Source organism: Castanea sativa, chromosome 4 (genome assembly GCF_040712315.1).
Source record: "Castanea sativa cultivar Marrone di Chiusa Pesio chromosome 4, ASM4071231v1".
Taxonomy (NCBI): domain Eukaryota; kingdom Viridiplantae; phylum Streptophyta; class Magnoliopsida; order Fagales; family Fagaceae; genus Castanea; species Castanea sativa.
Window position 1 is genome coordinate 43025453 of NC_134016.1, and position 17758 is coordinate 43043210.

The 17758-nt window shown below is 40.7% G+C and overlaps 2 protein-coding genes across 2 annotated transcripts in view; one reads left to right on the plus strand and one right to left on the minus strand.

Moving 5' to 3' along the window:
• The first annotated feature begins 1523 nt into the window (after window positions 1-1523).
• On the plus strand, window positions 1524-2102 carry LOC142632956 (uncharacterized). Its single transcript, XM_075807266.1, has one exon. The coding sequence runs from the start codon at window positions 1524-1526 to the stop codon at window positions 2100-2102; it is 579 nt and encodes a 192-aa protein (XP_075663381.1).
• Window positions 2103-10625: 8523 nt separating this feature from the next.
• Window positions 10626-17758, minus strand: part of LOC142632957 (cysteine-rich receptor-like protein kinase 1) — a 28333-nt gene continuing 21200 nt past the window's right edge. The window contains exons 7-8 of the mRNA XM_075807268.1: window positions 12486-12962; window positions 10626-11040 (exon numbers count right to left, since the gene is read on the minus strand). Coding sequence (XP_075663383.1) covers window positions 10626-11040; window positions 12486-12962 — 892 coding nt within the window. The remainder of the gene's footprint in view (window positions 11041-12485; window positions 12963-17758) is intronic.

Below are 17758 nucleotides of genomic sequence, written 5' to 3' on the forward strand. Positions count from 1 at the left end.
TTTGTCAATTCAATCCACTTAGGTCTATTAATAGCCTTAAAGTTTAGAAAGACTTTCACTTAAATTTAACCGAACTGAAGTGGACTGGAATGCAACAAAAGTGTAGCAACAATAAATTTTTTGTTTAAGATTTTAGATATTACTAGTTTGAGATCTATATATATATTTTTAATAAATTTGGATTTAGAATAGGTACTCTCAATCCAAACATATCTTTTCCTTATATGTTAGTGCATAAAAATGGACAAGAGTGGACACAAATAGACGAAGTGGAGCAAATGGACAAATTATGACCAAATGGGAACAAGGTGGACCAAATAGGATTGAGATGGACCAAATAAGAACGAATGGACAGATTAGGACTAAAGTGGACATATGGACCGAATAAGACCAATGTCGATTGAATTTGACCGAAGTGGATAGAATGGACCAAATATGATCAATTTTGACGAAATAGAACCAAAGTGGACTAAATAGAACCAAAGTGAACCAAATAGAACCAAAGTGATCAATGTGAGGTCGAAACAATGCAAAACCAATCACTGAAGACGGCGATGAGCTCAGATGTTTATGAGACCTCAGCTGGTCAAACTGAGAAGGTGGGTTGCCTCGCGAAGTCATCGGTGGTGATCCAGTCCCCTGTCTCTGGTGGGTTTCGTGCCAAGGACTCACCGACGACATTGGATGGGTTTCCTCGATGAATTATGATGGTAGATAGTCTTCTTTGAGTATAATACTGAGATTGTAGTAGGGAGTTACAGTTTTTATGAAGTTGAAAATGGTGTCATGGAATGTTCGAGGATTGAATGATTCGTGGAAACGTTTGGTAATTAAAAATTTATTACGAGAGTGGAATTATGATGTAGTTTGCATTCAAGAAACTAAATTTGCTAGCATGGATTGACAGTTGGTTTGCAGCTTATGGAGTTGTCCTTATGTAGACTGGGTGGCTTTGGATGCAGATCAGACAACTGGTGGGGTTTTGATGATATGGGATAGGAAGGCTTTAGAAAAGTTTAAGGTGATGGTGGGTCATTTTTCCGTATCGGTTAGGTGGCAGGGTGTGGGGGGATGGTTTTATTTGGGCATGCTCTGGGGTTTATGGCCTGAATGATAATAACTTGAAGGGGTAGATATGGGATGAGCTGATTGGAATTCAGCAACTTTGGGAAGTTCCATGGTGTTACATAGGGGACTTTAATATCGTTCGCTTCCCAAGCGAACGGTTGGGGGGATCACGCCTTACTTCGGCTATGGAGAATTTTTCTGAGTTCATTGAGGATCTTAATTTGATAGATTTGTCATTGGAAGGAGGGAGTTATACTTGGTTTAGTCGCTCGGATCAGCATTCGATGTCTAGGATAGACAGAGCTCTAGTTTCTCATGATTGGGAGGACCACTATCCAGATGTGATTTAGTGGGTTTTATCTCGTTCTATTTCAAACCACTTCCCCATATTAGTGGAGGCAGGAGGGATATTGAGGGGGAAGAGTCCTTTTAGGTTCGAGAATATATGGTTAAAGATGGATGGGTTCACAGATAGGGTTCATTCTTGGTGGAATCGATATTCCTTCTCAGGTACTGCTAGTTTTGTGCTTGCCAAGAAGCTGAAGGCACTGAAAGAAGATATTATTCAGTGGAACCGTAGTGAGTTTGGAAATGTAGGTTGGCAGAAAAAAGAATTTTTTGAGACATTGAAATTATTGGATGCTAAGGAAGGGAAGTATGACCTTTCTGAAGTGGAGATAAGTGAGAGGGTTGTGGTGAGATCTCAAATACAGAACCTTCTCTCTTTAGAAGAAGTTTCGTGGAGACAGAAATCGAGGATGCTTTGCATTATGGAAGGAGACAACAATACCAAAGTCTTCCACAGGGTGGCTAATTCTCGGAGAAGGTATAATCATATAAGTATGTTGAAGGTGGATGAGGATATTTATGAGGACGAATCTGAGATGGTAGACCAAGTTGTAAAGTTTTATAAAAACTTGTACAAGGAAACAGAGGAGTGGAGGCCTTTTGGGGAAGGTTTGGAGTTTCATCAGATAGAGGGGCTTGAGAGGGACTGGCTTAAACGGAGGTTTGAAAAGGAGGAGATTCTTTGAGGTGTCAAAGAGTTCGAAGGAGATAAAGCTCCAGGTCCTGATGGTTTCTCTATGGCATTCTATCACCATTGTTGGAGAGTTGTGGAAAGAGATGTCTTAGCTGTGTTTGAAGAGTTTTATCAATACAATAAGTTTGAAAAATCTCTTAATGCAACTTTCATAGCCTTAATCCCCAAGAAGAATGGTGCCTCTAATAATCCAGATTTCAGACCTATTAGCTTGGTGGGGAGTGTATACAAGATCTTGGCTAAGGTTTGGCAAACCGCCTGAAAGAGGTTTTGGATTAGCTGATATCTAAGTCTTAGAATAGTTTTGTGGGTGGTAGACAGATACTTGATTAAGTTCTTATTGCTTATGAGTGTGTCGATAGTAGGGTGAAGAGTAAGATTCTGGGGGTTATTTGTAAGCTGGACATTGAGAAAGCCTATGATCATGTGAATTGGGAGGCTCTTCTAGATTTGTTGAAGAGAATGGGATTTGGAGTGAGGTGGTGTAGGTGGATCCGTACATGTATATCTACAGTCCAATTCTCTGTCTTGTTTAATGGGTCTCTAGCTGATTTTTTTTGCGATGAGGCTTTTTTTTTTTTTGGGTTTAGTGATCCTATTTTATAGCCAAAAAAAAAAAATCTTTGTCTTTATTTTTTATATATAATTTTTATTTTGAAAATCTAATTTATAAGTAGATAAAACAATTTGAAAATTAATAGGAAAGTGACCCTATTTTTTAGGCAATATTTTAGTGGGAGTTAGAGTTGTATTTTTACCAGATTGTTGTTTAGAAATATAGAGGTGTAGGGAAATTTTGGACCAAAAAATTGAGGATTCCAAACAAAGAGAACCCCTTAAATAGTAGTATGTGTGTGTGTATTATTATTATTATTATTATTATTATTATTATCTAACAGCTGAAACGTAGCATTTATTGTTGTTACGCTCTAGTTGAGTCACATCAGAGCCATGTCATTATTTTTTTTGTTTCCAATTTTTATTATATATCTTTTTAAATATTTTCTCATTTAAGGTAACTTAAAAACTTCATGATTTAAAAATTAATATATCTTTTAACCATTATTTTTATTATAAATTTTTCAAAACTCTCCCTCTCTTTTACCTCTACATCTCCCCATTAATTTCTACCTTAATATCATTCTTTCTCTACCCTTTATCTTCTTTTATTTTAATTGTTCTTATTTTCAACGTCTTACAATAAATTTGACATTTTTTTTCCATTCCATGCATGGTTTTCTCACACAAAAAATGTTACTTCTCTCTTTCTCTCAAATTTTTTTTTTCATTTTTTGTTTGATTTTTTCTTTTTATTGTATCCATACTTTAGGTTGATGAAATTTTGTGTTAATTAGAATTCTAATTTAGGTTGATGTGATTTAGTTTTGTATTTTAAGTTGTTATCTTTTATATTCTCTTTGATTGTTAAATGTTATCTTACTGCATTATACATATAGCATATAATAATATAATGCTCCTATTATTTTACATAACATGACTTCGATTATTTGATGTTTATTACTATATGATAGGGATGAAGATACTCAAACCGTCCATGGTCATCACACCAGCAGCCGTCCAGAAGATAGCGTCAAGACGAGTCTAATGGGCATGGTCGTCCTTGGACGAAAACAAACCTCCATCATTTGTCCAAGGGAGGCGCACACCCCCGTCCTGAAGGAATTGGTCCACATGAAGACCCTTGGACGAGACCTTTACACTTGGGAATTACTAAGTACACTTTACCACACCGTGACGTACGCGTAACTTCCGGTGACCATTTTATGAGAAGATATAACTCCCAAACGGTTGTAGGAGTTATCCATGAACCCCCGACCTCCTCAAATCTAGGAGAGGTTACAATTCTAATAACTGCTCCTAGAACACTATATAAACACCCGTTCAGACCAATGAAAGGTACGTTTTTACGATTCCCAAAAAGTTGGAATTCCAAAAATACAGGGAGAAAACTAACTTTGCCATCGGAGGGTTCTTGGCCGGCGATCCCGGTCACCTTTGATCGCTTTTCTTTGTCTTTCAGGCCATCAAGAAAGCAAGTGGTCCTTTCAAGTCCGAAGCATCCAGCCTACTGATTTTCTTTGCATCATCAGTTGGCGTCGTCTGTGGGAAAAAACAAAAAAACAAACGAGCACTGTTCACTGTTCTTTTCATTCGACTGTGTTTTTGTTGTCAAGGATTAGCCTTTCCCAGACAAAAGGCTGAATGGTTCAAACAAGATCAAGGGCTACTAGCCCAGGCAACCAGGAGAGTAGGGATGCATCTAGCAACCCCCTTCGCGATCGCAGGTTAGCGCCTGTCATGCAACCGCCTTCTATTCAACATATACAATCTATGGTTGCCGCTATGGCAGAACTGACACGTCAGAATCAAGAGTTGAATACGGAGGTCAACCTCAGGAGGCAGTGCCAAGATGGGCATGCGGATGGACGGGCACCGAGTTAGGAAGGTGGAGGAGAAAATGTCGAGTCTAAAAATCAAACAAGGGGTACCGCTTCAAGAAGATTGTCACACTTGGAAAAAGAGATGGACCAAATGAGAAAAATGGATGAGATGAGGGAAAACATGAGGCGGGCGAACCTAGTGGATGATATGGTTCACCGAACGGACTCCCCTTTCACGGCTTCCATCGACAGTCATCCCTACCTCCAAAACTTAAAATGCCTTCTTTGGATTCGTATGATGGAAATTGCGACCCATACGATCACATTGCTACTTTCAAGACGACCATGCACCTTCAAGGGGTCCCGGACGAAATTGTGTGTAGAGCTTTCCCCACCACACTTAAGGGACCAGCGCGGGTGTGGTTCCATAAAATACCCCCAAACTCGGTGGGATCATTTGAAGTGTTGAGTAAGTTGTTTGTCAATAATTTCATTGGAGGACAACGCCACAAGCGTTCCTCTTCTAGTCTGCTGACTATAGAGCAAGGGGAAAATGAGAGTTTGTAATCCTTTATCACCCGGTTTAATAGGGAGGCCTTGACGGTGGACGAGATGGATGACAAGTTATTACTGGCCGCTTTCCACAATGGGGTCAATTCTGACTTGTTCATTCATAAGCTCTACGAGCAGGAACCACAAACTATGGCCGAGCTCGTCCATTCGGCCCAAAATTTTATGAATGTTGAGGACGCTATCATAGCCAAGAAAAAAAAAAGAGCAGAACGCTCGGAAGCGGGTCACCATCGTTATTCAAATCAGGGACCTCGTCCAAAGAAAGCTCGGGTAGACGAGAGGAAAGATAAGGATGGTAAGAAGGCGAGTTCCTTCTCGAGGAATCAGCAATACACGCCCCTGACTATGCCACTAGAGCAGGTTCTTATGCAGATCAAGGATGATCCGTCCTTGAAGTGGCTAGATAAAATGAAAGGAGACCCTAACAAGCGTAATAGGAGCAAGTACTGCCGCTTTCACAGAGACCACGGGCATGATACGGACGAGTGCTTTGACTTGAAGCAGCAGATAGAGAATCTCATTAGACAAGGAAAGCTAAGGAACTTCCTTGGACGAGACCAAAGAGATGAGAAAATGAAAGCCAAGGTGGAAGAATCATCACGTCCCCCACTAGGAGAAATGAGGGTAATTATAGGAGAAAACTCGACAGCGCAGTCATCCAAGTCAAGGAAGACATACTTGAAGGTGGTGCAGAATATCCAGCTGTCCGGATGACCTCCTAGGACGAGGGAAGTAAACGAGCAGGCCGTTACGTTCACGGACGAGGAAGCAGGACGACTTCACCACCCACACGATGACGCGATAGTCATCACCCTACTCATTTCTGACTACATGACCAGGAGGGTGTTGATAGACAATGGCAGTTCTGCAGACATTCTCTACTACCCCGCATTTTAGCAAATGAGGCTAGGACGAGATCAGCTTTGACCAGTGAATTCGCCGTTGGTAGGATTCGGAGGAATGAAGGTGCAACCGGTGGGCACCATCACATTACCGGTGGTTGTTGGAACATATCCACAGCAGATAACCAAGGAGGTAAATTTCCTTGTTGTTGATTGTGCATCGTTATATAATGCAATTATTGGGAGACCAATTCTGAATAGCTAGAAGGCGGTAACCTCTACCTACCACTTGTCCATCAAATTTCCAACTGAGCACGGAGTAGGCCAAGTACAAGGAGATCAGTTGGCCGCCAGAGAATGCTACTTAGCTATGCTAGCGATGGACGAGTATATACAGGCAATGAGTATAGATGGGAGAAGGATCGCGGCGGAGCCCACTGAAGTATTAGAAGACGTCCCTTTGGATGAGAACCAACCTGAGAAGTTTACTAGAATTGGGGCGAGCATGGAAGAGGGGGCAAAGCACGCTTTGGTCCGGTTTCTGAAGAAAAGCCTCGATGTCTTTGCATGGAGTCATGAGGACATGCTTGGCATTGATCCGAGTGTCATTACCCATAGCCTGAACGTGTGTCCCTATTCAAAACCAGTGCGTCAGAAGAAAAGGATTTTCGCTCATGAGCGAGACAATGCCATTAAGGAAGAAGTACAGAAGTTGGTCGCCACGGAGTTCATCCGAGAAGTTTTTTTATCCAGATTGGTTAGCAAACGTGGTCATGGTCAAGAAAGCTAACGGCAAGTGGCGAATGTGCGTAGATTTCACTGATTTAAACAAGGCTTGCCCCAAGGATAGTTACCCATTGCCACGCATTGACTAGCTGGTGGACTCGATGGCAGGACACAGAGTGCTTAGCTTCATGGACGCTTTCTCAGGTTACAACCAGATACAGATGGATGAAGCGGATCAAGAGAAGACCTCATTCATTACAAGCCAAGGGTTGTATTACTACAAGGTAATGCCCTTCGGTTTGAAGAACGCAGGGGTGACTTACCAAAGGCTGGTTAACCATATGTTCCGTCCTCAAATCGGGCGAAATGTGGAGGTTTATGTAGACGACATGCTGGTAAAAAGCCAGGACGAGGATAATCATCTGGACGACCTTCAAGAGACTTTTGATACATTGCGGCGGTACAACATGAAATTAAATCCAAGCAAGTGTGCTTCGGAGTTTCGTCGGGGAAATTTTTCGGGTTCATGGTGTCGCACAGAGGAATTGAAGCAAATCCGGAAAAAATCCAGGCGATACTGAATATGGAACCACCAAAAAATATCAAGGAAGTCCAGTCTCTTACCGGACGGGTCGCCGCCCTTAACAGGTTTGTCTCGAAAGCTACTGATAAGTGTTTGCCTTTCTTTAAAGTCCTTAGGAAGGCATTTGAGTGGACGGACGAGTGTCAAAGGGCCTTCCAAGACTTGAAGACATATCTCATGACAACGCCGCTGCTGAGTCCGTCTGTACGTGGAGAAGAGCTGTATTTATACTTGGCAGTGTCCCCACACGCAGTAAGCTCAGCTTTGGTCAGAAAAGAGGGGAGAATCCAGAATCCGGTCTATTACACAAGCCGTGCAATGAGAGGAGCAGAAGGACGATACCCGATGATGGAGAAACTAGCCTTTGCATTGATCACGGCTTCTAGGAAGCTGAGGCATTATTTCCAGGCTCACATCATCAACGTCCTAACAGACCATCCCATGAAGAAGGCAATGAACAAGTTGGAAGCTGCTGGACGGCTAGAACAGTGGGCTATTGAGCTTAGCGAGTTTGATATCAGATACCTCCCAAGGAGTGCGATAAAGGCGCAGACATTAGTAGATTTCATCGCAGAGTTCACCCCCAGCCAGGGCGACCTGGACAAGGACGAAGGAATTGAAAGGTGGGTGATTAATGTAGACGGATCGTCCACACTGTATGCAGGAGGGATTGGAGTTATACTGAAGTCCCCCGAGGGTGACAAGCTGAAGTACGCGGCCTGTCCACAGTATCAAACCACCAACAACGAGGCTGAGTATGAAGCACTACTTAAAGGATTGGAATTGGCTAAGTCCTTAGGGGCAGAGTCGATAACAATCAGAGGAGATTCTCAGCTAGTCATCAACCAAGTAAATGGAATGTGTGATACTAAGGAGGACCGGATGAAGAAATACCTCAGCAGAGTGAAACGACTCGCACGAAAGTTTTCAGCGATAAGTTTTGTTCAACTCCCCAGGGAGGAGAATATGGAGGCAGATGCCTTAGCAAAAGGAGCTTCGGCAGGAGTTACGGACGAGTACGACAACGTCCAATATATGCCAAGCATAGACATTCCTGACATACAGCAGATAGGAGGAGGAGAAAATTGGATGAGTCCAATAGTAATTTATCTTAAAGATAGAAGGCTTCCAGAGGACAAAGATGAAGCTAAGAAATTGAGGGTCAGGGCAGCCAAGTACGTCCTCATAAATGAAGTGCTGTACAAGCGAGGTTTTTCTCAACCTTATTTAAGGTGCTTGGCTCTTGACGAGTCAAATTATGTTTTGAGGGAAGTCCATGAAGAAGCATGTGGAAATCATTCAGGGGCGAGATCACTAGTCCATAAGATCGTCCGTGCCGGCTACTATTGGCCTACAATGCAGACAAATGCTAAAGCCTATGTCAAGGTATATGACCAGTGTCAGCGCTATAACAATGTACCTAGACGACCGTTAGAGTACCAGACCCCAATGATGGCCTCGTGGCCCTTTGCATAGTGGGGACTGGATATCCTAGGTCCCTTCCCCATGGGAACCAGACAAATGAAGTTTTTGGTGGTAGGAATCGATTACTTTACCAAGTGGGTAGAAGCCGAGCCTCTTGCTGCAATCACTCAGCAAAACGTGAAAAATTTTGTATGGAAGAATATTCTATGTAGGTTTGGAGTACCTAGGGTATTAGTATCGGACAACGGACGTCAATTCGACAACGCACCCTTCAGGGACTTTTGCAATCATTTTGGGAACAAGAGTCACTATTCCTCGCCCTCCCATCCACAGGCAAATGGACAAGCAGAAGTAGCAAATCGATCCCTGCTAAAAATCATCAAGACTCAGCTTGAGGGGGCAAAAGGGATATGGCCAGACGAGCTACCAGGTGTTCTTTGGGCCTATAGGACGACTGTACGAACTCCGACAGGAGAAACCCCCTTTAAACTAGCCTATGGAAGTGAAGTTGTCATACCAGCAGAAGTTCATATGGCTAGTCACCAAGTGATGGAGTATCAGGAGAAGAGAATGGGGAACAACTTCGTCTTGACCTCGATCTTGTTGACGAGGTAAGAATGGATGCGGAGCAAAGGACAGCAAGTTACAAAAATCTTATGGCCAAACAGCATGATACCATGGTGAAACCCAGACGGTTCAGTGTGGGGGACCTTATCCTCAAAAGAGTCTCCTTGGCAACTAGGAACCCAGCTCATGGAAAATTGGGACCCAATTGGGAAGGACCCTACAAGGTAATCAACTGCAAGAGGCAGGGGTCTTACTACCTGGAAGCTCTGGACGGGCGGAAGTTAGAGCATCCCTGGAACGTGGAGCATCTGAGGAGGTACTATCAGTGATAAGCAAGGACGAGGGAAGTCAGTGACAAAGTTACAGCTATGATTTGCATGTTCGCTTATATTTATTGTTGTGTTCTTACTACTACAATGGTGTGTATTAAGAATAAAAAGTGCATTAATTCTTAAACTTTTGCACCATTTTACAGGCCAGCTTATGAAAGACAAGGCTATGTATTTCCTAAAGTATTTTAATAAGGCACTAGCTTATAAGCGTGTGCCACACCTGTGGACAATGTTCATATAATAATATGGTTTGGATTTCTAATGTATTCAATGCATAAATCTAATTTCTATAGTAATACCCACAAGGGGGGCAAAAGCCTAAGACGAATTAAAATCTCTGGACGCAGTAATGCTCGTCCAAGCTTTCCTTTAAATAAGCATAAAGCAAATCTAGACGCAGTAATACTTGTCCAAGCTTTTCTTTAAATAAGGATAAATAAATAAATAAATAAATAAAAAGGCCAAGGCATACTCGTCCAAGCATTCCTTGAAATAAGGATAAAGCAAAGAGAAAAAAGCTAAGGCATGCTCGTCCAAGATTTCCTTTAAATGAGTATAAAGCAAAAAGAAAAGGCTAAGGCCCACTCGTCTAAGAAAGAAAGTAGGCATTAAGGCATAACATTCCAAAGACGAGCAGCTAGTCAACACAAGTAAAACCTAAACGTTATGAACTCCTTGTGAGAAGACGAGTAATAATTGCCTAAAGGACAAGCAAAAGTAATGCAGTCATCATTATCATCCTAAGTGGGTCGTCCATAAAGAAATCGCATAGACGATCATTCAACACTTAAAACATTGTTTAAAAGACAATTGCATAAATGGTAACAACAATGTATAAGCTCGTCCATACAATAGGTAACAGATAAAGAAAATATTCTTTAGTCTAAAGAGAGTAGACGACCACCGTCCAAAAACCCTTATAAAATAAGCCTTAAAAGGCAATTGTTAATAAACTCGTCCAAAACACTCTAGATGAGGTAATTGTACTTGAATACATTTTAAATAATAAAAAAAATAAAAATAAAAAAACCAAACAACAATAGCACTAGTTTAAAAAAAAAATCTTCAAGAAAGGGGGGCATTAATGTTGGGGTCATCCTGAACTGGTTTGGTGGAAGCGTCGTCCTCGATGTTGACATCGTCTGAGCCTGTGTGAAGGAGAGAACTTGTAGTAGCACCAAGGTTGAGTTTAATGGTGCTAAAGTCAACTCCAGGAAAGTTGTCTATAGCGCCCATCCCAAAATCTTCAAACCTTGCTGCATAGTTCGTGTCTAGCAGGTCAGTGAACTCCTTGGACGCTTTGAACTCTTCCACTGTCTCGTCTTTAGCTTTCTTGAGAAGAAGACTCAGCTCGTCATTCTTCTTTTGAAGAAGGTCGAGACGGTCGTCCTTCCTAGCAACATCGGATTTCAGCTCCCCCACCAAAGCCTTCAACTCCTCAGCCTCGTCCTTGACCTTGTTTGCCACCTCGGCCCAAGTCCTGCAGTCGTTCTTGATCTCTTCTATTCTTTTCTCTAGAAGGATCCTCGTCCTGTCCATCTCTGTGGCCTGCCTGGACGCAGCTATGAACTTTGACATTGCCTACATGGAAGATAAGAGGGTTCAAGAGATAAAAATAACATTGGATAACATGGTCAAACCAAGACGAGGCAAAAATGGTCACCTTAAAAAGATCGTGAATGCCGGAGTGCTCAAACTTCTTCAAAGACATGTCGTAGCACGCAGCCACGTCCTCGCCTTTCACAGTTTCTTGGAATCGTTCCCAAGCCAAATCCTCGTTCTCCAACAAATTTGTAGAAATCCTTTGAGGAGGCTGGGATGAATCAGGGGCAGGGGACTTGGACGGAGTGTCGCTCACAGGCGTAGACGAGTCGATATCAATGACTGGGACGGACGGCTGGGAGGAAGGAGGATCAGGCCTAGCAGTTTCGGGCCTGGACGACCCATGCTTGGCCTTCTTTCCCGACGATTGGGCAAGCTAGCCAAGTCCAAGTGCTTGGACAAGCTTTTCCTCTTGTCTCCAGCAGCAGGACGAGGCTGGGGTTGAACTTCAGGTCTAGCCGCCACGTCGACCACCTCCTTTCTCTTATTTCCCTTCATGGTTGCCATTCCTGAAAAAACACGTGAACACATATATATACAAATAAATAAATAATAATAATAAAATAAAAATGAAAAATACATATATATTAAAGAAAAGCACTCACGTCTACGGACGGTTTGTTCGTGCGCTAGGGCTTCGACGGACGGATCAGGGCCAAGTCCCCACCTGTGTAGGTGTTGAAGGGTCACCAACGAGTGAAAATCTCTCTCGGAGTGTAGATGAGCCCAGTGGACGTGATCACGGTGGAACTTGCTCAAAGAAGGACGTCCAACAGCTGAAAAAGGAAGTGGGAAATTAAGGTTAGACCACTGTATGAAATATGACAAAACAAATAATAAAAAACGAAGGAAAAAATATAACATACCTTCTGGACGAAGGTTCCCTAATTCTCCAGTATAAGGGGCAAATGCATCTCTACCAATCTCGATAGGATGCCCCGCCCAGAAACCAGAGACAAAGAAAAACTCTGTCTTCTAGTTTTTGTCAGACGAAGGTAAAGACTTAATCAATCTACAGTCATTGCCCCTAGCTGTAAACTGATAAAGCCTAGAGATTGACTTATCTCGGAGGGTTTATAGCAGTACAGGAACTTGTCCACGGTGATAGGACGGTTCCCATCAAATACCTCCCTCTATAAGACTTGCATAGAGACAATTAGTCTCCACGCGTTAGGGTTAAGTTGACACACTCTCAAACCCAGCCTAGTGAGTAATTCCCTAACAAAGGCATTTAAAGGAAATCTAAGCCCCCCTAACAGGTAAGCTTCGTAGACACCTATCCTAAAACGGGGTTGACAACACCATTCCCCTCGGACGGCTAACCTAGGGTTCAGATCGTCTGGGATTTGGAACCAGCTCCTAAGAGCGTCTAACCTCCTCTCATCCGTCTTGGAAGGGATTTCAATGGCACAACTATATACTGTTTCTTCTTCGTCCAAAGGGGAGGACGGCGGGGTGCTTGTCGAGGTATCAGCCCCCAAGGCTATCCTCGTCCTAATATTCTCCTGAAAGGTCTCGACGAGAATTCTAGGAACACCAGAGGTGTATTCCTCTGTTGTGTGACCACTACTACTACTGTCACCACTAGAGGTACTATAACTAGAAGAATCGTGATACTCATCTATGGCCTTGACTACACTGTCGCTAGACAAACAGGAAGCCATTGAAGACGCCCTAACACTTAGAAAGGAAAGTTTGAGAGTTAGAGTAAAGGGAGTACCTGGCTCTAAACGAGAGATACTAAGGACGCAGGGAATACTCCTAGACGAGGCGACGGACAAGAATGTCAAAACAGAAAATCTGAAAAAGTGAGAGGGGCATAAGAGGGAAACCACTATTTATAGGTGGAAAAGTCTCGGTAATCGCAATGACGAAACCAATGAGAAAGTAACACGTGGCATCTGCCTCGAGAAAGTAAGTCGACATAACCAACCCCCTATGAAATGGTGACACGTGGCACGCTTCTTAAAAAAATAATAAATAAATAAAAAATAAAAAAACTCGTCCTAAAGTTGGGTAATATGCTGCATGTCCCCTGGACGAGGGGGCAACTGATAGGGATGAAGATACTCAGACCGTCCATGGTCATCACACCAGCAGCCGTCCAGAAGGTAGCGTCAAGACGAGTCTAACGGGCATGGTCGTCCTTGGACGAAAACAAACCTCCATCATTCGTCCAAGGGAGGTGCAGACCCCCGTCCTGAAGGAATTGGTCCACATGAAGACCCTTGGACGAGACCTTTACACTTGAGAATTACTAAGTACATTTTACCACACCGTGACTTACGCGTAACTTCTGGTGACCATTTTATGAGAAGATATAACTCCCAAACGGTTGTAGGAGTTATCCATGAACCCCCGACCTCCTCAAGTCTAGGAGAGGTTACAATTCCAATAACTGCTCCTAGAACAATATATAAACACCCGTTCAGACCAATGAAAGGTACGTTTTTATGATTCCCAAAAAGTTGGAATTCCAAAAATACAGGGAGAAAACTAACTTTGCCATCGGAGGGTTCTTGACCGGCAATCCCGGTCACCTTTGATCGCTTTTCTTTGTCTTTCAGGCCATCAAGAAAGCAAGTGGTCCTTTGAAGTCCGAAGCATCCAGCCTACTGATTTTCTTTGCATCATCACTATATATTTTATTTTTCCTCTTTTTTCTTCTCATCTTATTTTATTCAACATTTAAATTCTGTCACATCTTCCAGATTATTAAATTATGCAGCACAAATCAAGAAAATGGCTAGACACGCACCTGCCTTCCTTCACAAAAATCAAAATATTTGTGTGATAGCACTCTTTGAATGTGTCTAGGCCTATAGATTGAGCAATTTGTAGACTTAAAAGGCTATTGAGAATGGACTTTTGATTCAAGACTAAAAAAATATGGACTACTACATATCATTTAGATTAAAACCTTTATCATAGATATATTAATTTTTTTGCCACAAATTTAAATCACGCGAACTTAATAGTTTTATATTATATAATGCATCATATTGTATATCTTTAAGTGTATCCATGCATATGTATGGGGTTACAAGCTAGTATATATAAAAGGAGAAACTTCATGTGGGAGAACATAAAGTTCTTCCATGTGGCACTCTCCTTAAGGATTCTCTCACATTAAAAGATAATGATATTATTTTTACTAAATAGATACTAATTTAATGATAATAACTCTTTGTTTCCTTTGGTTCATTGTTTCAAGACGATATACCAATTAAAAGATAATAACTCATTGTTATCTTTAGTTCATTGTTTCCAGACTTTTCCTTACTTTTCTCACAATATTAAACGAACAATTTCCCTTGTATTTCTCTCTTAGCCCAATCGTAAGTCTAGGTTTTTTATTCTTTGGTCTTTTTGGTGGGCCTTTGGGCCTTGCTTTTTATTGGACTTTCCTCCTCATGAGCTTTTGGGTACAAATTTGCAAAAATGGGCATCGACACTCTCTATTAACCTATTATTGTAATAATTTATAGCTCTAAGGCATGTACTTGGCAATTTGCCATGTAATTTATAAAATGTTGTATGTATATATGATGAAGATTTTAAAGATTTATGGGGGCTACTTCTTTTATTATTAAACATTGCCATGGACAGTGGTATTTTTTTTTCTTTTATGTTGAGGTCTATGATTTCTTAAAATTTGTAAAAGTATTTGCCTCATTTCCTTTCTTACAATTCATGACAATGCACCACATAACAAAGAATACCCAGCTTTGGAATTGAAAAAGCGGGTAGGGACTAGGGTTTAGTTTGAATTTAGTTTTACTAACAAACTTTGTAGATTAGTTATAACTAACAATAATAGTATTGATGAACCCAATGGATTATAGGATAATTTCTTTCAAATTTTTTGAAAATGGACCGCAAATCACACGGGATATCGGCCAGTTGTATTGAATTGCACAACTAATTGATGAATTGAAAAATAGAATTGTAAACTTGAGTGTAATTCTTTTCATTACAATGGAATGATTCGAATATCTTAGAGCGTTGTTTGTACTTGCCACTTGCATTACATTCAATTGTTGTTACTTTTCCTCTAAGTTATGACTTTACTAAACATTATTCATATAAAAGAGGCTAGGTCCCTATTGTTATGGACTTTTATTTATAAATTGAAGTACATTTGTAGCTGATATCAAAGTTTCTTTATGTTATTGAAATAAATTTTGCGTTGATACATATGCAAATTTGTGACACAATGAGAGGTCTTACGTTTGCTTCCAAAGCTGCATCATATGCGTTTCAAAACAATAAGGAGTAGATCTTCTTCATTGTATTTTGACTCCAACAAGTCGATAAACTCTTCTTGGTTCTTACAAAATCGATCAAACAATTCATCAGTAATCTCAGCTCCAAAATGTTTGCTTATTATACCCTCCATGCTAGTTCTTAGGTGCATCGCGCATGCCTGGACATAGAGGCCATCAACTCTTGCCCAAGGTAGTGTTATCTCCATTCTTTCAGTATGTGTTTGGGTACTGATGTTGCGTCCAGCGTTTCACTTTTTTTTTTTTTTCTTTTTTGACTAGCGCCTCTTGCACTGTTCATGGGACATGAACAGTGCATTAAAGCAAAGTTACAGTACATTCAGCAGTGAACAGTAACTCAGAAATTATTTTTTTATTGCTTTCAGCAATAAGTTTTTAGTTTTCAGCAAAATAAGTGGTATCCAAACATATACTCAATGCTAAAATACTCATTTCTTTCCACGAGTTGCGTCATCTCCTTGGGTGAGGCAAAATACACAGCCTGTAACTCACCCTGCAATTCCTCTAAAGGGGAGGATGACACAAGTAACTAACGAGCGACCACCACCTTACAGCTAGAGAGCCAGGATTAAAGACAGACTACTATAAAGGAAGGGAAAAACCCCACTAAGAAGGGGGGGGGGGGGAGAGAGAGAAAAAAAAAAGGGAGTTAACTAAACTAAGACTTGAGTTGTAGCTTGCTCAGAAATACCTTCCTTAGCCAGCAGAGGGAGCATTAATATAAGGCTTCTTCTTTTTTTCTTCTTTGCTTAATCCAATTGGGTTTTTCTTTCCAATTTATCTTTGTGCTAGGCCAGCTTGCCCCAAGTCAGACCCTACGCCTAGGAATCCATGAGTTGGCCTGTCATTCCCATCAAGAAAATCAAACTTCAATAACTATGTCATTAATCAATTGTTTAAATTTCAAGTTTTTTTTTGTAATCTAAAATTATTCATAAAAGATAAGTTTATGGATTGAAAAGTAAATAACATCCGATTAGCACGAAATTTAACGTGTGTAAACAAAATGTAATCTAATGATTAAATTTTCAAAATATGTAGTCATGTTAAATTTTTGGTAGTTGTAGCCTTAGGCTACAACCAAGTTTTAGCTAAACTTTTTCTATATGAAAAACTTTCCTTGTGTTTAGTTTCTTTGCCAATAGTTTTTTTTTTTTTTTTTTTTTTGAGAAACACTTTTTTTGGCAATAGTTAACATAAAAATTAACCATTAAATATTAAATATTTTTTAATTAAGGCCGGCTCAACTATAGATGCAACTGATGCAATCGCCTAAGGCCCCCAAATAAAAGAAGGCCCTCACTTGTAAAAAAAAAATTATATATATATATACACAATATTTATCTATATATTTTAATTATGAAAAAAATATTTTTTTAATCTTTTTATTGATCAATAAAATGTATTAAAAAGATCCAGTTGTATCCTAAAATGCAGAATATTAAAAAAGCTCCATTATATCACTATTCCAAATTTTATTTTTAGTCAGTACACAATCATTGCACACACAGTTGACAACAATGACAAGACAGCACATTGGCACACAAAAGCCATAGCCACACCAAAGCTCACTACTGGCTGGCCACACACACTAACCCATGACCCACACTCAGAGAGGGTTTGGATACAGCTTTTTTTTGTTGCGTCCACGTTTTGCTTTTTTTTTTTTTTTCTCTGCTGCGGGGGGACAAGCGCGCAGTGCGCGCACTGTGCGCGTATTGTGCGTGTACTGTGCGCGCACTGTTCACGTACTTTTTTAGTAATTTTTTATTAAAAATGGGTCCCGTAACACTATTCACACTTTTAAAAATTATTTTGCTACAGTGTTTTCTGTTTTCAGTTTTCAGCAATAAGTTCTATCCAAACGAACCCTCAGAATGCGTTTGGATTCAGCGTTTTGGCGTCTGCGTTTCTCCTTCAGCATTTTGCCTCTTTTTTTTTTTTTTTTTCCCCAGCCACACTTGTTGACTTCCTGCGTTTCACTTTTTTTTTTTCCTGCAGCAGCATGCTTTTCAGGGGACAACGGCTACTGTTTATGAACAGTAGCCGTATATTCTTGACTTCTCAGCTATTTTCTGCCTTGAACAGTGCATTCGTGCACTGCTCACGGACCCACAAATTTCATTTTCAGTTATTTTTTTATAAAAAATGGGTCCCACAATACTATTCACACATTTAAAAATTATTTTGCTACAGTGTTTTCAGTTTTCAGTTTTCAGCAATAAGTTCTATCCAAACAGACCCTCAATCTCAATGTATACTCAGCATAACATCCACTGCACTGTACACGTATCTTTTAGAATTTTATGT